We start from the raw sequence: 19913 nt of genomic DNA, 5'->3' as shown, positions 1-19913 counted from the left end.
AAACTTATTTATAAAACTCAGTTGCCTCTGCGCACATCAAGCCGCTGGTTTGTAACTCAGTAGTTTCCTAGTTTATGTAAGACAATATACACACACAGTTCAGAGTTCAGAGTTCATAAACGGACAAGTAATAGTGAACTCTGGTCCTGTACCTGTATATAGTTCCCTCAAAAATTCCCAAAATGGAACAAAAAAAGTAATGTCCATGGTATGTACATTACTTTCTGCTTACAATCTCACAATGCAGTGCACCACATTTTATAGATGTGAAAAAAATTTACCTGGTACCAGGCTGGGAAATTAACTTTTTAAAATGTGAACATCTACCAGCCACTTACAGATAAATGTTGAAATTATCCAGCCACTCAATAGTAAATCATTATTTTCTGTCTGAAATCTACCAGCCACTTCCATATTTTACCAGCATTTGGCTGGTGGCTGGTGCTAATTTCCCACGCTGCCTGGTACACTTGAAAAGAACGGAGCCAATCACTTATGTTAACAGTAACATCTGTGCTTTTCCTACTATGACAAGTCAAAATGTCGGATTTGAAAAATGTGTAATTTCAATCATCTTCGTCTCTTTCTCCCATCTAAAATACATCATAGCTTTCTTTCCAAACTGTAAACTGCAAAGGTGCAACTCACATTTAATTCTTAGAATCCATTTTTGTTTGTGATATGCAGCAGAAACTTGCTTTAATTTATAAGGTGAAGAAACAAATGATTTTGCTGTTTGGCAGTCTTTGAAATTGTTGCTTAAAAATTAAGCCCAATGTCACAATCAGTAGTTATGCCAAGTGCTAAAAGCATTTTTATAGCCATGAATCCCATAAATGTCTTTCTCTCATCTCACTGTGGCGCCTTACTAGTTATATGCATGTCCAGGTGTGCAAGGTGAGTTCATGTAATTTTTATGACACTCAAAGTTTTCTGCTGTTGCACTTTGTTGATACATTAGCAAGGCAGCACAGGAAAGTAATTTCACCTAGTTACCGTGATGTCGGCTGTCTCACAAAAAAATAGCCTAACCGCCAAAAACTCAACAGTTTTAGTGATTGAGTTGTATTACGTAACCCTGTGGGTCCTGTTACTTTGTTTAGGGAAAGTAAATGAGTGTTCATTGTCATTACACAACCATGTGGCGCCATTCCAGCTTTCAGCTGTGATATTTTGGTGTGTATCATTATTTCCAACAGCCCATCCATCCAATCAGCTCAGGTCAATTAGTGATTTCCGTTCCAGTCTCATAAACTGGGGTTGGCCCTGTGGCCCAGTGGGAAGCCCGAGCTAATGAAGACACACAGAGACACACAGAAAACCCAACTGTGGACCCCACACTAGATTGTCATGTGTTGTGCAGTCTCTTCTCTCTTGACCCCAGTCTTATTCTAGACTGCTGAGAGGCTTTCTATAGGTAGAAAATTTTTAAAAGTTAAAATTAGCAATTGATATTGTTTTTAAAATTACAAAACTGTCTCATACTTTTGTGCTGATGCAATACCAGATGAATATTTCATTTTATCAACCATGTTATAGGAAATGCTTGAATATATTAAGGATATAGGATGGGTCATAACCCCACAACAATATCTTTTACACTACTATTAATTCCCAAGTTGAAAAAAACATTACAATCTTATTCAGTTATTCATTTAAAGTATTAGTACAAGTATTAAAACATAAGTCTAGTCTGTGTACAGCATGCAATTCTGGGACTAGAACTGTACTTCCTCATACCCTGAAAGTACTAAGATGCATGTTTAGATGTTTTATATATCTACTGATTATGTTTGGCATAACACTGTAGTGAATAATGTTCATAGATCAACTTTGGGCAAGTGCCCAAAGGGCAGTGCCAGACCCCATGAAGCTCGAAACACAAAGTGCTGCTTGCCATTCATGTTATCTGGAATTCGCACTTGTACTGACAATTCTTCACTTATGCTGTAAATTATGATATGACAGAGATTTGACTTCACAACAAGGAGTTTGTTTTGTCTGGAGCCAGAAATACTGTGAACTTATAATACAGTAAACAGTATACTTAATGTATTATCTCCACTGTATTAAAGTTGCATCAATAATCATTGGCAGTGCAGGAATGCTTTTACTGTTATGCAGCCGTAGCCATGTAATCAAGTGTTGGAAGTGTTATAGTTTAGCCACAAGGCCCACTGTATCAGGATATGTTACGTAAGTATTAAGACCCTGTTGAACTTCACTCATTTCAGATGAAGCATCGTATTGGCTTGACATCTGGCTTTGCAAGTAGGGCTGGATATCAACCTAAGCACTGTTTTTGGGACCAAACAAACAAAATGAGTCCGTTACACAGAGTTGAAAACTATCATGTATACAAAGCTGGCTTTAATTGTGCAAAAAAAAATTTGTATAATTTTTAGTCTGAAAATTGTATTAAAATTATAATTTTTCCAGCTTTTGTCTATTTTAGTTCTAGTGCAGCTGCTTTTGTTTAGACATTATTTAACATTTGAGAACTGGCTTCTGACAAAAAAGTTTTTTGTAGGAAATTTCTCAAAACAAGGAAAATATATTTTTGTATAATATCAGCCTGTCCAGGGACTGAAGATGTAAATTAGCCTTTTGGCTAAATCTGGAACATTGACATCTTATTAATGTTAATGAATGTATATTGTCCTAGATAGATAAATAAATAGATAAAGTGAAAGCAAAGTAAAGAAACTTGGGTATTGTGTTGATGTTATTATAAAAATGTCAAACAATACCCAGCACTGCTCGCAAGACTATAGTTTAAGTTGAAAATGCTGTCTTAAACATGTGCCTCCCCTTTGACCCAGAAAGGTATATAAAATGGGTGAACGAACAGCTTAAGACGGCTAATACATTCACGACAAACAGCATATGAAGCAAATCAACATGTTATTGAACATGTTGATTTGCAGAAACAACACAGACTGTTCTCATGGTGGATATTTTAACTTGATCAAACACAGGTGTAACTAATAAAGTTAATAATGGCTACATTCCACTCAAGTGTGCTAGTGCCAGGGCCCTGCTATTGTGCATGCTGGTTTACTGGCACACCTAAATGAAATGGAGCCATCGTTAATGTTATTAGCTACACCTGTGCTTTTCCTGCTGTGATAAGTCAAAATGTCTGCTGTGAGAAGGATTTATTTCCCAGATTAGATGCTCTATTGGCTCACACTGCCAAGTGTTTTGAGTACCTACGCTTAGGCTTAATTCATCAATCAGTTATATTCCAGCTTCATAATACAGAGAGGAAAGTTGGATAGAAGTGAGGACAAAATATGTTTGTTACACAAACATGGTGAACCCTAAAAAAAAACAAAACAACTGGCTTTCATTTCCTAAATCCATGAATTGGTCAGTGTAACAGATGGAAAATTGATCATAAACAATGAGCGTGGGATTTCTAGTGTGAATGTCTGGCTCAGTGTGTCTGATTCATCCTCTCCTCTCCATCTGATTCTCCCCTCCGCATTTAATTCTATTCATCTCCTGAGTGTTTCTGCTTCTAAATCGGTTCTCCTCCTCCTACACAACACAGCACCGTGTGAGGACCGAAAGGTTTTAAGTACCATTCAAATATACTCGGCAACACCAACCGTCCACCTCCATTCTCTTACATGGATGCCATATTTAGATCCTGTGCCATTCATGTATTTTTGTTTTGCTCATGACTTTGTGGGTGCCAGACACTGCGGTTTAACCTCAAAGAGTGCAGTGTGGTCAGTTGTGTAATATTTTAGCTATTTGTGTCTGTCACAATAGTTTTCTTTTTTACTTCTTCTAATTCTCTACTTTTTCAGGAGTCTGTTTATTAAGATTATCTGATGATATTGGTATTGAAAAGTGGTCTTTTGTGTTTATTCACGTTTACTCTCCCACTCTTTTTTTCCCCTCCTCCCTTGGCCCCCTGTTCCTTCGTCCTCTCCCTCTCTCAGGTGATGGAGACGAAGAACATGCTTTACTTAGTCACGGAGTATGCCAAGAATGGGGAGATCTTCGGTGAGTGATCTTTTCAAGTACAAGATCAGTCTGACCTCAGTATCTTAAAACACTGTCCCACCCTGTTCTCTCAGGCCCTCCCCATATCAGTTGCACAAAAAATCTGCACTGTTGCATCAGTAATGTTTTTGACAAACAAGGAAGTATCAAAGTCTTGTTGAGTTTGCATTGCTTCTAAAGTTATACCCGCCCGCAATCTCAAAGGTCACATGATTGATGGAAATCTGAGAACAATGTCCTGATGTAGCCCTTGTCATGTGCTGCTCGTAATTGCTGTGCTAAATATGCTGACAGCCTTTCATTGTCATATAAAATGACATCCCTTAGGGTCAGTGGAGGCCATAAAGGAGCATCATCAAAGAGAAGAAGAACCATTTATTGCTATATGTGTTGAAGAATCACTTGCCGCTGTCTGGTTTACTGCTTATCATGTTGAGATTATGTAAGATATCAAGATGACTTTCTACATGCTTGCGAACACCAGTGTCATTCCTCCATTTTTACTGACTGTCACATGGGAATTAAATTGTGAATATTGGCTTTTAAACTTTTGTCCTGCACTTAAACATGCAAGTGTTGGATCTGCAAAAGTAGCAATTAAAAAAGACCACCTATTCAGCAACACATTCATGATTTACTTGGACAGGTAGAGCTACAGTATTAGTTTTATTTGCGCTAGACAAACAGCATTATAACGGATAACAGAAGTGAAAAGTGACAAGAGAGGCAAATAATTTAAAAAGCTAATGTGGAAAAAACATGAACTGGCAAAATAAAAAAAAAGTCACACAAAGAGCAATTCAGCACCAATCAACTGACAATAATCATATATAAAGAAAAGGAAAAAGAAAGGAAAAAAATAGATAATCAGTGTTAAAGTAATACAAAGTAAACACCGCAAATTAAATGTAACAACAATTTCTTTTCAAAATTTGAACACATCTTACCTTAATCATTTTGGACCTTTTTGGAAATTGTCTGTCACCCAAGAAATCTTTTTTTTTTTTCTTCACTGTCCCACTCAGACATTTTTTTTGAGAGACTAAAGCGTCCAATAAGGAAGTATGCTCAAAGTTGTCATATAAACAAAATCCAAGTTTCCGAGTGAACAGTCTAAACATACAGTGTACAATACTGAGTTTTCACAGTCAGTCTCTTCAAGTGTTTGACACACTGTTTTGGTGTAAAGCATAAATAAAGACACTCATGTTGGAAGGGGACAAACAAGTCAGAACATAGCAAGAATAGTCCATGAAGATAAGAAATTATCTTCGCCTGCCATAGCTGCACATGCGCTCTATCGCTGCCACACACACACACTCGATTTGTACAATGTGTACGCACTGAGATCTCAAATCTAGCACACTGGACTTCACGTTGGCGCAAAGACGGAACACATTTATTGCACTTTTTTTGCATTTATTGCAGGATTATAAATGTTTGGATCAAATATTGCAGGACTACATTTTTCAAATGCAAAAACTTCCTGGAAGCATTCCAGTTCTGAACATGCAGACTAAATCATTCAATCAAATATTTCAAGAACTTATGACACAAGCGGAGACCTGTCTGATGTGGACAACCTGTAAGTGGATCGTGATCCACATAGATTATTGGCCTCACCTATTAGGCAGTCTGAGAATGTGTGCACAGCATACTTCCAGACACAGCAGCTGAGAGGATTACTCCAGCAATAGTCTACGGTAAACTTAATAGTCGTGTGTGTGTGAGTGTGTGTGTGTGTGTGTGTGTCTTTGTAATTTTGAGGCCAGTGTTCCACTTGTGATGTTGACTCAGCAACTGCAACTCCTGCTCCTGTGACCTAGAGAGAGCTGGGAAGCAAACAGTAGGAAAACTGAATGAGAATAGAGCGTGGTAAAAATGTGAAGGAAGTACAGAAGTGCACAGAGATAAAACCGAGAGACCCAGTATCAGCACACATGTTACAACTGCTGCAGCTCAGTCCCCATTAACCTCGTCAGGCTACGTATCCACATGAATATTACAATCCCCTCACTGCAACTCTTAAATAACCAATCGCGATTGTTTAACCTCATTTTGGAGAATCCATAGATTTCCTCATGGATCATCTTAGGGTATTATAAAACCATTGTGTCCTGATTCCTCAGACCCCTCTGCCCTGATTGCACAATGTAATATAGTTATGTAAGAAATTGATATGTCATCATCAGCTGCAGCAATAGCAGCTTTGACTCAGCCAGGACTGGTAGCTGCAGCACTACACCCTGCTCAGGAAGGCAACAATATTACACTATTCAATTTCACGAGATTGAACAATCATTTTTTATTTCCAAATGCGCTTTCTGGAGATGGATCAAGTCATTCAGTCATGATGCACTCAGACAAATGGATAGGCTGCTAAGCCAGATCTCTAGCCTGTTCCTCCACTATTGCCCTCCAGAGAGTTGCCTCCGCTTCCCTGACATGATGAATTTCTCAGGTCTGCTCCTGGCCATAGGTTACAAAGAGCGGAAGATGTGGAGTTATGGATGCTTAGCAACCCACCCTGTTACAGTGAATCAGTGAGACGATGGATGAGCCTCTGATTTTCGCTTCAGACCAAACAGTAAATGTTGTGGATGAGCAGGAGGGGTAGTGCATATATGTGTGTGCGTGCGTCTGGAGCTATGAAGACAAAGAAGTGGAGCGGGGTTTGGTACAAGGAGGCGGAGAGTGATGGGTTCATTCTCGCAAAGGGGTGGGTGGGCACATTATGGGCACAGCAGAGGCATCCATGCCAGTTCGTTGATGTGCCTTTGTGTCTGTCTGTCAGTCAGCCTGCCACTCCAACAGTCTGTCTCAACACCGCAGGATGGATCAAACCTGGAAATTGGGTCAACCACAAATAAAGCAGAGTTGCAGAGAGGAGAGGCAGGAGGGAAGAGGAGGCAGAAGAGAATAGAGGCGTGAGCAGGGGACATCCATTTGAATTTGGAAGGTAGTGGGGAAATGTAGGGCATGCATATTTAAGAAAGCACTGCTGGAGAGAGGGGAGTATAATAGCTGGCAGAGAGTAGAATCACTTGTGCAGATCTCTTGTCTGACTGATGGAAAGGGAATGAGACAGGGAGACTGTTGACTTCAAAGAAATGCTCTGGCTATTTTTTGGCACACATTCTTATTTACTTAGACTGTCAATTTAAATTTCACCACAATCCATCCCTCATATTTCTGGGTCAGTTTTCTGCAGATCTGTCAGACACCAGGGTGTGGCAGCTTGAAAAACATGAATGAAGAGAGGAATAGCTACAGAAAGTAGGACCAGTTGTTTGGCACCAAATAATTTGCTAGTCTTTAATGTGTTATAAGTTTCCGTATTTCGATTTTGATTGTTAATTTTACCAAAAAAATAATTTATCTAGTGACCCAAAACTGTATATGCTACAATACTGATTTCACAGGTAGCGCCCCAAAATTACTCTTAAAAAGCTAAAATATATCAGTACTTCCAAGGTTTGTAGATCTTAATTTACATATGATATTCAACCTGAAATCTGGATGTTTCCAAATGTTGTGTCCATCTGCATCAGCAAAAGTTATGTTTGACCTACAAAAAACACGGCATTTTTGAGGTTGTCTCAGTACTGATGTAATTACATGATTTCCGCAACTAACGTTCCCCTTCCACACGATGTGCAAAATAGATTTGAGGGAGAAAAGTCTACAGACTATATAGGACTGGACCTTCTGTTCTTTGTGATCCTACATGACGAATGTTGAATAAGACTATGTGGTTTGCAGACGTGACCAACACCAGCATGATCTAAACACATATGTACACACAATCTATCAGTCTATTATACACTGTATATCTGACATGGTTGACAATATATCAGTCATCAGTATTGGGATCATGCCAGATATGCTTTACTAATTTCAAATTTTAATGCTACATTTGTTAATTGCAGGTGCACTCTGAATTAATTTTAGCCGCAGCATTCTAGTTCTGTATAAATGTGACAACTTTTAACTGATTTACAGTAAATTAAGTTAATATCTGCCTTTCTGTGCCGAGCTTTAGTGATGCTTGAAGAGAGCAGATTTCCTCCCTTTTTGATATCTACAAAAACATGTTTTCAGTTGAGTGACAGCCAGCGTCTTACATGGCAGCTTTCACAGATTCACCTGCAGAAAAAAAAGGATGTTTGCAAGTTTTATGCTAGAGTAAATGTGACATGTTTTGCTGCACTTGAGCTGAGGTAATTTGTGCTTGTCTTCTTTGCTTTGCAAACACCTGGAAACAGTAAGAAAAGAAAAAATCAGGATATTTATAAATAAGTGTTTTTTTTAGATGTTAGTCTTATTGTATAAGTAATAAACTAAACTGCATAGATTGTTATTGGTATTGACATAAATGACCATTATTGTGATCAGTGAAATGTCTATATCTTGTATCCATAATATATTTAAATATATCATCATCAAATTGTCAAATTTAGGTTGTTTAGTCTTTAATATATGTAATCTTTTATTCACATTTCTTAACCACCTCTCTGACGTTTACTATAATTTATTGTAAGAAGAACAAGACCAAAGAAAAATAGCCAGTGGTGTTGGCATAGATCATCCGCCATTGGAAAGCTAACAAATATGCCGTCATCTTTGTGATCTTTCATGTCAAACATCTTTAAATGTCAGACTTTTATTAAGTGTGTTTATTAAGTTCTTATTAAGAGGTTTATCTTTAATATAAAACTAATACTACTTGGGATCAAGGGTTGTACCATCACACCAAAAATAGACATGATGAGGCAAGTTAATAAAGCCATATTTTTCATAAAGTAAAATATGTTCACACATGTATAGAATCAGACGGTGGTCCTATAAAATTATTTTTGATAACAGCTTGTCCTGTTCCATGAGACATCCCCTATGAAATTTCAGTATCATTCCATGAAAATTGCAGGATGATTAAATAATCATCCATGGGTTATTTAAAAGTCTTCCTTCTCAAGTTGCCCATTGAAGACATCAGACAAAATGCAAATTATTAACCCCTAAATGCACAATTATTCTCAGTAGGCTAAAGAAGTACTGAAAGCCTTAAGTGCACTGAAAGTTAGCTTGTCATGCGTCATTCCCACTGTCACACTCGCTGTTTTCAACTGTCAGTCACACACTGGCAGTCTTGTGCCATGTCAAACCACCTGTTTTTGAGTCTGAAAGTGGTTTGACTTTCTGGTTGTTCATCCAATTAAACAGGCCTGATCACAAACTAAAGAAACACATGCATTATAAAGTTTTTTTTTCCTTTTTTAGGAGATTAGAATTATGTTGTGGAAATTAACAAATACAAAGAGAATCACAGGTTGAATGGATGATGGTGGGTGATGGGAAAAATATGATATGCTCAACTCTACTCAACCCTGCCCTGGATAGAAGCTGGGCAAAATAACCCATGAGTTTTAATGATGAAGGTATTCTAAGTGGATCCAACTTGGGAAAGTACTAAGTTAAGAGCTTTGCTTTTTATGTAAATCAAGCTGGAATAGTTTTCATTTGGATGCTTTCTGTATGAGTACTGTAAGTAGGGGTGCAACGGATCACAAAACTCACAGTTCCAATCGTATCACGGTTTTGAGTCACGGATTGGATCATTTTTTGGATCAGTTAAAAAAAAAAGGGGGGGAGAGACAAACATAATTTTACCCTCCATTCATTCTGTAAAACACTTTTGCCAATGGTCTTAAATGAAAACAACATTCAAGATGTCCAATGTTTAAATAAAATCTTAAAATATATAAAATATTCAATACTCAATTGTTTAATTAAATTGCAATATGAGGCATGATACTTTCTTCCTTTAAACATGGTAGTGAATGAAACAACAGCCTGTGTCCACATCATCAAAACTTGATGATAACTTACAAAAATGAACACATCTTGTCCTGCAGCTTAGCTTGTTGAACGAGCCACCAAACAAACATTCACTGGGGAAAAGTCCACCACTAACATCAGTTAGCAGCTACGTAGCTAATTAGCTGCTCAGATGCAGCACATTAAACGGCATATAAACATACCTGCAGATGTCACTTCAGACCCGTTAGATGTTGGTTTGGTTGTTGCTCTTCAAAATCCCTGTTAGCGACATGTTGTCCGTCCATGACTTGTACTTACAGCGGTTTGTTTACTTTGTCTCCAATGAGACATTAAATTTTGCAATTAATCTGTGGTTCACATGCGTGCTGAACCGTGGGGGGCGATCTGTAGGGATCACAGATCAACTACGTTCCATTACAGCACTAACTGTAAGTATCACATGGAAGAGAAGTATCTCAACCAATAGCTGCTGTTGATCTCTGGCGGGTATAACTCGGACTAAAAGGCAGCTCATACTGGCTCCAGTCCAGTTTAACCCCTGAGGGTACCAATATAATATCAGCACCAACATCTATCAACATGCTCATAGATGTGACTTTAATGTGGGTGCTGCATTTAAGTGGTTTGGGTATCAATTACTGATGTGGAAACAGAGTGTGTGCTATTTGAGTGTGTTTGCCCCTTGTAGTCTACACACACACACACACATACACACACACTCCCCCCATGCCTGCCCCACAATGTTATCTGAAGTCCAGCCAGAGGTCTATCCAACAAGCCAGTTTGTACCCATGATGTTTGTCCCATCCAAACCTGAGCAGCTGTTAAGAGACTAAACTCCTCACTCAGCTCTCAGCAGAAGTGGAACACAGTGGCTGTTGAGCTGTTCCCTAATACCCTTATGATTCATACTTGTTCTGTTCGCTTTCCCAGGATGCAGCTCTGCATGCCTCGCTGTGCTGTGGTCCTTGCCCTCGCCAACATTGTATCAGTGGATTACTCATCCTTCCACTGGGGCAACATACCGCATTGTGTGTGCGTGCATTAGTGTGTGTGTTTGTGTGTGGCTGTGCAGTGTTGATTGCTCAAACAGTAATGGCTTGTTTTTCAAGTGCTACCGTAGAGCAAGCAGTACCAACACAGTGCTGCTGTTGTTACAGGATGAAGATTAGTTGTGGTGTTTAGCATTTGGTTTCTCGAGTAACAGAAAATTTAACAATTTTGATAATCAAATAATTATTTATCAAGGAAAAATGTGAAACATTCACTGACTCCATCACCTTAAAAATTGAGATTTGTTTTTATATCCTTGTACATAGAATATGGGTTTTAGACTGTGTGTAGCAATATGAATGTCAACTTGGGCACTAATAAATATTTTCGGGTTGTCTGTCCGTTCATCCCAGAACACAATGTCTCAGGAATGCCTTGAGGGAGTTTCTTCAAATTTGGCACAAACATCCACTTGGACTCAAGGATGAACTGATTAGAGTTTGGTGGTCAAAGGTCAAGGTCACTGTGACCTCACAAAACACATTTCTGGCCATAACTCAAGAATTCATACATTAATTATTACAGTTTCACACAAATGTCTAACAGGATAAAATTATGAAGTGATGACATTTTATATCCAAAAGGTCAAAGGTCAACTTCACTGTCACATCATAATCTTCTGCAAAAACACTTTTACTGTTCATTATTCAATGTCATAACTCAGGAACAGAAGGGGAGTTTGTATTATATTTTAAATTTGGTCTGGTACTGAATTGGTGACACTAATCTTGGGTCTCCACCTTGAAACTATGGTGATTGTGTGGATCTTCTGCGCTGTCGGGTTGAAGGTGTGTGTGAAGCATCCACGTTTTAGAATTTGTAGCTACTTTGCAGCAACATCCACAGCTGTCATGGCTACAACTTTGTCAGACAGACCGGGATGTAAACTGCAACTTGACTGATTGGCAGAGACATACAATGGCAAGGCGATATTTCTATTTTTTACTATTTTCTTACATTTTGTGGACCAAATGATGAATCGCTTATTTGAGAAAATGTCTGTTAGATTATTTGATAATAAAAAACTATTATCAGTTGCTGCCCTAGATTTCTTATTATCAGGGCTCAGTTGTGTGTGGTCAAAAAATCTTTGCCTGATACAGTCTACTTAAGTGATTTTCAAATGTCTTGTTTTGTTCAATGAACAAAATCAAAATATATTTAGTTTATAGTGACAAAAGTGGCAAATACAACACCCTTTCTCACCACACTTTTCTGACATCAGAATTGAGGTTGGCTGCTTCCGACAACTTTTGTAACTTTCCGAAAATGACAATTTGAACAACCACATCCACATCACACAGTGATTGGCTAATTGTGTGAAGGTAAGCAGCCTTTGAACTCCTCTCTTAAGCTCTCTATTTGTATTCCTCTCACAACTCCTTCCCTCACTCTGCTTGTGTAAGAATGAATGTTGCACCATAAATGCCATAAAGGGAAGATTGTCTGATAGTGTGCACCGTTATTCCGATGTTGAAATGGTTATCTCTATGACCGCAGGCTTTTAACCCCACCTTTTAAGTGTAGGTACTTTAGCCTTCAGACGTGATTGGATGAAGGCAAAAGTTGGACCGTCCACCAAGCACGTCAGTTGAAACATACTGACACCTTAAGAGATGGAAGCAGACCACGAAAGGGAGAGGTTTTTATCCCTGAATGGTTATTACTTTAGAGTCCTGTTCTCTTCACAGGTGCATACTTGGACCTCCTTGACACATTCCCCTCCCCGGTGTGTTTTTTGATTAGCAGCGTTGCATGAAAGCTGCCCTGGTCACTGAACGGCCTCTTCGGTGGAATTTACCAGCCACTATCTAATCAGGTTTTCTCATTCTGCCAGATGTTAACTATTCATCAACTACGCAGTTGATGATGGTACGGCGTCATCTCCCTGAAGCTTTATAGTGCAACTTATGGCCTTTAGACATTTTTATTGTGCGGTCTTTGTCTCAACACTCATCTGACCCTTAAGTCAACCCTGAGTCAAGACAATATAGAGTTATTAAGGTTAGGTGTTTACAACATGCTGCGTGTCAATGCCCTCAGTACATATGTTGCTCTACTTTAAATATCTCATGTGTAGTTGATGGTGAAATGTTTTTTTATCTTAATTGACTGTGAAATTGGCTTAGTGTGACTTCTCAGTGTATCATGACAAAGGCCTAGTTTCGAAATACTGTCAAAGTGATCTTATCGCTACCAAGTGTTTGGTTCCTTATGTGCACACCAGGGGAAATCACAGCAATATTGCATATGTGTTAAAGAAAAAAAGAAAACATAAAAAGAAGCCTATTTCTAACAAGTACAAAGTCCAGACAGAAAGTAGTTTTTAATATCTCGAGTGAACTCAGCTGCAAGCCAAAAAAATGCTCTTTTATGAAATTGATGCACTGTGTCCTCAGATAATTGCGTTACTTATATTTTTCACACTCTGTTTACTCATATATGAAGTTTGGTTGGCGGGGTGTTTTGTGGTTTTTGTGCATTGTTGTCAGGTTTGGTCGGTGGTCTGTATCCATGCCAGCTGGAAGGAAAGCCAACACAGAGTGTCCTATCTTGTTTGCCACAGAGTGTGAATTGAAGAGTTAGCAAGCTATCTGGACAGAGAGGTGTGAAGAGGAACCCTGCCGACAGCAACAAACACCATACTTTCCAAAGTTCACAGGGCTGCAAAAAATCACGTATCCTGTAAAATAGTTTATCAGGATGACTTTGTCGAAATTAATGAACGCAGAATGGGAAAGTTTAAAGTAGCAATGAGGGTGGTGTTAGAGGAGACAATGAGAGAAAGGTCAGTGGTCTGAACGCTTGAAGGAAGAAGACGGTAAAATTTATGACTTTGGTCTCACAGAGCCAGCGTCAGCTTTAGACTTTGGTTTCATGTGTTTTTCTGAACAACCACAAACTCATTCTGTCTTACTGTTCTGTGCACAGCCTGTGCTCAGTAGATAAACAGATAAATCAGATGTTTTTGTTACGCATTGGTTAAGACTGTAGGTTCATATATTTACATTGGTATTGTAATTTGTCTGACTGATTGTCTGTGTTTGTACACACACTCTACAGTCATACACAGATAAACTTTGCATCATTATTAATAACTCTACAGCCCCCCTCCCAAACTCACCAACCCCCCAACTCACACCCTGTTCCAGCTTGTACTAATGTGGACGTTATGCATCAGAGGGCCAATTCTCAGAAATCTAGTCCTTCCCTTTCCTCCTCCGGCTATGACAACACAGTACATTCTCCACTGTCAACTCTTACCTACTCACTCTCTTTCTCTCACACACACACACATTATGGGTTATAAGAGGAGTTTCAGAAGAAAAATTACATTGTACATCATGCTCTGAGTCACTTTACAAAGCATGCTGTAATGTAAAGCAGCTGTAAACTACTGTTGGCACCAGGCCTGCACCTCATCAGAAGTAAATTATCCTTTCAACACATCCACCAACACTCTTTGGGATGAAAAACCTGCTTGAATACATTCGGTCCCACTGCACAAAGTGATACCTTATACTGTGTTTGAAAGGCCTGTAGAGTAATGTTATATAAGTTAATGTAAAGTATTTCATGCATATACCTCTAACATTACACATCATTACCTCTCTCCACTCTTTCTTTCTCTCTATCTTGCTGCAGACTACCTGGCGAAGCACGGCCGTCTCAGTGAGCTGGAGGCCAGGAGGAAGTTCTGGCAGATCCTGTCGGCGGTGGAATATTGTCACAACCGCAACATCGTCCACAGGGACCTGAAGGCAGAGAATCTACTGCTGGATGGCCATATGAACATCAAAATTGCAGGTACTGTTATGATGTTGTGCAGGAGGACCTATAAACTCATTCATGGTTGTGAAATACAGGATATCTGTATGGAATTAGGGCTGTACTGAATGCTTTAAAGATTTGTATGTATGTATATATACACACACAAATATTTGAATATATATGTGTGTATGTGTGTGTGTGTGTGTGTATATATATATATATATATATATATATATATATATATATATATATATATATATATATATATATATATATATAAATAAATAATTGCTGCAGATGCATTGCAGCCCAAAAAATGTATTCGGGACAGCCCTATATGGAATCATTTAGTTTTGATCCACTGCCTTTCATGATCTCAGTGCTGGTGTAGTTCAGAAATGTCTTAACCACCTGCCCTGGCCATTTGCACAGTGTTGAGAAATGGTGGGAGATTGCATGTGAGATAGCTGTTGGCTGAGGGATGCCAATACAGATATCCTCCAAAGGCTTGTGCCACCTTCTCAGAACTGATCAGAGGAAATCAGAAATCCCTCCCCAGTGACCCCCAGCTTTAATTTTGAGGAAGAAACATTAAAGATAGAGGACAAAAAGAAGAACATGGCCAGAGGCAGAGATTTGAGTCTAAGCTGGAGGTCTGTAGTACAAGCTTCAAAGTGTGATTATTAAGCAACTGGCATTTAGAGCTAGCTAGTGAGAATGTCACCCTACCGCTGTGTCCCAGAGTGGAGGAGGGGGGGAGTGGGAAGCAATGACTGTGGTGGAAGAGAAGAGTTTCGGTCTAATTGAAGGAGGAGAGGAGGTGATGAAATGGATTGGCTACTTTAGGGACAGAGTAGCAGATGAGAGGATGAAGAAAGAATGATAAGGAGCGGTGCATAGTAGGGTGGCAGGGCTGCAGCTTTGACAATGCTCTGAAAGAGGCAAAGGTTTATCTTAGGCTTTATTCAGAGCTGATACTAAAATCCATCTAAGGTGAGCTGATAACATGAGGACAGCTAAAAATACAGGTGTGAAAGGATACAAGACACATTGAATGTGAGTGTGCGTTTCAGGGAAAATTGGACTCTTGTCCTCAAAGGACTTCACGTCAAGGACTTCATATAGTCAAATAAAATCACCTATTGGTCTGATAAATTGTACTTCTTTTGCTCAGCGAACAGCATAGTTACCATTCATACATTAACCAGTGTTAAGTGGCTTTTGTTTGTTCTTAATGGTGCATTCATCAGATAAGGACAAATTAGTCAGAGCTGTATGATAAATGTTAGAGAACCAAGTGTTTCAGCTGCATCATTATTCGCATCTGTCCACTGTTTCTCAGAAGGGGTCCAAGATGATAACCTGGAGATGTTATTACCCCAGCAGTAATTTTCACAAACATGTCTGACTCACAGCCGATTGTCCGCACGGCAGATTAGATTTGAAGCAGGAAAACAATGAACAGAACATTACCTGGCTTGTGATTAGAGAAAACATCTCTGGGGAGGACACCAGCAACAAGGTACACTCTGTACTCCTTACCCACGACATGCTCTGACAAGTTTGGTACATGACAGATGAAGTTTAGACAAGTAAACATTTCAGATTCGTACTGTACACGAGACAAACAGGCCTCACTCCAAATTTTTCTCTCAGCATTAGTAATATCGATGTCAGTTTAGATCAGTCATCCGTTCAGCCATGATGAAAAAATGTTTTGCTTTCCTTTTGTGTTCAGTCTGGATTAGTCTGCATCTACGCTTGTGCGCAGATTTGCTCTGCTTCTGCTCAAACTCGTGAAACGTCTGCTCTCAGATTTCAGCTCTGCTCTTGGATTTTTTGTGCAGCAACCCTGTCAAAATCCCCCAACCAATAGAGGGCCAAGTGTAGTGTTGACCAAGGAAATTATCCCTGCCGCCTTGCAGGTGCATTCGCTTTACTTCTTAGAGCATCCCATAGGGGCGGTTACTTTTAACCGGGTTCATCCACTCCCGCTCTCCAGGGCTTTATTAAATTTACTTCCTTTGCTATCTTTATGACATTTTGAATAAAAGTTAATATATATACCAGTGCCTGTACTTTTTACGATAATAGCTACATATAATAGTAGCCATATAGCACACCAGCCTCTTGTCAGTGTGCTAGCGGAGAAAACGACCTTCATGACTCAGGAGCGCAGGAAATCTGTGCACACAACAATACATCTGAGTGCGAGCAGGAGCTATTTGAGTGGAGGGCAGGGTCTTTCGGGGAAAGCATTATATAATCAATAAATCATGCTCTCAAATTGACAGACCACGCTCTTGAATAAAGATAGGAAAAAAGCCCCATATTCACATAGCTTGTTTTGTCAGACTAACAGGGCCAGAATAACTAACTAGAGGGACACTGGGCAAAAATGTGCCATGGGCCCCTATTGACTCCCACCTCCCTTTTTCGCCCATGCTCTTTGCATTGTGTATGTACTCTGTGTGTGTTCAGCACAAATTTATTCAGTGAAAGGCACCATGTAAGCGCATAATAAACTAAAACAATAATAACTCAAGCCCCACCGCCCCCACCCCCTGCAAGATGGGCCCTTGACATTAGGTAATAATGCTGGTGTTGCCTTACGGGTCCCATCATTTTAGTTAAGTATGTGCTTTAGTGGTGTACACAGTACCAACAAATCGATTAAATTAGCACAAACTAATTGTCACATGGTGAACCTGGGGCCTCTGCACAGTTGAAAGGTTTGTCCAGTTGATAATCCAGCCTTAATGACCAACAGTCCAAAACCCAAATATAGCAAATAGTTTGACATTTTTGAGTGACTTTAAGAATTTTCATAATTTTGAATTAGTTGTCTGCCTCTTGACTAATCACCTAATTGTTGCAGCCCATGTCTGCATATTCACATCCAGTCTGTGAGGTGTTTTTAAACTCCAGTCCAGTGATGCCTCCTTACTTTTTAAAGGCCACCTCTGGTCAGTCTGTATGAAGCTTAACTAGGCAGCGGTCAGTCAAAGAAAGGTCATGCTCATGGTGGCTGCAGAGGAGAGGGGAACAGCTGCAGCGGGGGGTGCCCTTCATGTTTTCACTTCAAACAGCCCCTTTACGTTCAAGTTGACAGATTGAAAGAGATGGGAAGAGAGGCTGAGAAATAACAAAAACAAAAGGGAGTTGCTGGATCAGAGGAGGACAGGCAGCATTTCTATGGTCAAAAAAAGCAAAAGTGGTTTAGGAGAACCACTTTCAAAAGCAACATTTGATATATCAGACATTATTTAATATTTGCAATATGTTTACATGCTTTCTTAACAGGTACTTTACAGGTTTTCAGTTCATTTCAGGTCATGTATAGGTCATTAGCATTTTGTTATGGTCAATACCATATACAAAGTGATGTCATTGGAAGTGCACCAAACCCTAAAGGTGTTTCATGCTCAATTAAATGATGTAGCAAGTACAAACAATCTCCAAATGAAGGAAACCTGCTGGAGAAAGTTTCTGATTACATTATGTAAACACGGTGGATTCTATAGTAAACACAAGGGGTGGTCAATGAATCAATGTGATGAAATACCTTGATTTGTCAGGTACTGAATAAGCCTAAAACAAACATTCCCATTGGGTTAATATATGTATAAACATTTGAGTTTCAAAGTTCATTGACTGCAGTTTGCACAACAATCACTGCTCAAGGCCCATTTAACAGCTGTTTTGGAGCTTTTGAACAGATCACATAATCTTCAGATATATAAACAGTTATCTGTATGTATCTGTCAACAGTTTGTCTAATAAATCTCAACAATAAATGATGCAATCACACATATGATACATATTGCCCACTTCTAGAAAGGATTATAACTAAATATCTACTAAATTGACATGGAAGATGTGAAGTTGATCAGTATCCACTATAGGCGCATGTGGCAGTTTGTGACCGAAGCACAAGTAGAGAAGCAAGTCAGTAAAATGACGCAGTAACATCTGTTTTAGAGGAATATGTATCTAAACATCAGCCTCCACACCAGACCAGATAAGTTTGTATTGAGTATGAATTTAATTCATTATTATTATTTTATTATTTTATTCATCATTAGTAGGAGGAACAATGTGTTATGTCTTCTTTAAATTGTTACATAGTCTTACTTTAAAAAGTGAAATGATACTTTTTATAAGAGTGATAGAGGCAGATGTTTTGCTACCTGAAGCACACAAGGGGGTGAAAGAGAAAGGAGAGAAGAAAGTGATCCTGATTAAAGAGAAGATATGAGAAAAGAGAGGAAGGGTGAATTCAAGGCAGTGCATCCTGAGCCATAAGTAGCCGTTACTATGTCCATGCTTACACCTTGTTATTGGAAATGACACGGTAACATTATTGACTGCTGGATGCTGTCCGCTTACTGCAGCATGATGATACCACTTACACACTTAACATCTACACACACACACACACACACATTCATAAACAGTTTATAAGCCGTTAGCTGGAGTGTATTCCAGTGTGACATGTTTAGGCTAATATTATGCTAATACTGTTGTGCGCGACACAAACACACACACACACACATGCACACACACACACACACACACACACACTTCCCCACCCCGCCCTTCCCGTTTGAGCTGTGAGTGTTAGTACCCTGCAGCGTGCTGGAGCATTTGACGTCAACCAGTCTGCTCAGTATTCAGCTCCATGAAATGGGTCACAGCTTCTGACGATAAAGCAACTGCACCGCTCTGCCTGCATCTCACATCTCACCTTCACAGCAGCATCAGACAGTAAACATACTTGTAATAAACCCCACTGTGGCGCAACGCTTTACCCTCCACTTTATTTCACCACACCTGCCTCTACCTGCACTGCAGTTGAATACATGCACTCACACACAGTCACGCAATTGTTTTTTTTTTTTTTTCTTTTGTCTTTTTTTCTTTTTTGCAATTGGAGGTTGCACTGCGCTAATCTCTCAAACACAATTCCTACATGTGTTTTCCAGTGCTGTTTGAAGTTATCCTTTTGTTTTATTTCTAGTCATGATACCATCTATAGTCCTCATTCTTCTTCACTGATCTTCTACATCCCCAAAACAATTAGTGTTGAAACAGTAAGTCTATTGACAGAAAATTTATCGTCAACAATTTTTATAATCAAGTTTTAAGTCGCTTATCAAGCAAAAATGCCAACAATTTTGTAATATTATAATTATACATTATTATATAATTACATTATATGTTTAAGTGAA

The 19913-nt window shown here is 39.1% G+C and overlaps 1 protein-coding gene across 1 annotated transcript in view; it reads left to right on the top strand.

The window, feature by feature from the left end:
• Positions 1-19913, top strand: part of sik2b (salt-inducible kinase 2b) — a 42756-nt gene that overhangs the window by 5909 nt on the left and 16934 nt on the right. Inside the window, exons 3-4 of the mRNA XM_044353762.1 lie at positions 3954-4017; positions 14557-14718. Of these exons, the coding sequence (XP_044209697.1) occupies positions 3954-4017; positions 14557-14718 (226 nt within the window). The remainder of the gene's footprint in view (positions 1-3953; positions 4018-14556; positions 14719-19913) is intronic.

The sequence above is a fragment of the Thunnus albacares genome, chromosome 6 (assembly GCF_914725855.1).
Source record: "Thunnus albacares chromosome 6, fThuAlb1.1, whole genome shotgun sequence".
In the NCBI taxonomy this organism is placed as follows: Eukaryota; Metazoa; Chordata; class Actinopteri; order Scombriformes; family Scombridae; genus Thunnus; species Thunnus albacares.
This window is presented reverse-complemented; position numbering and strand designations above follow the sequence as displayed.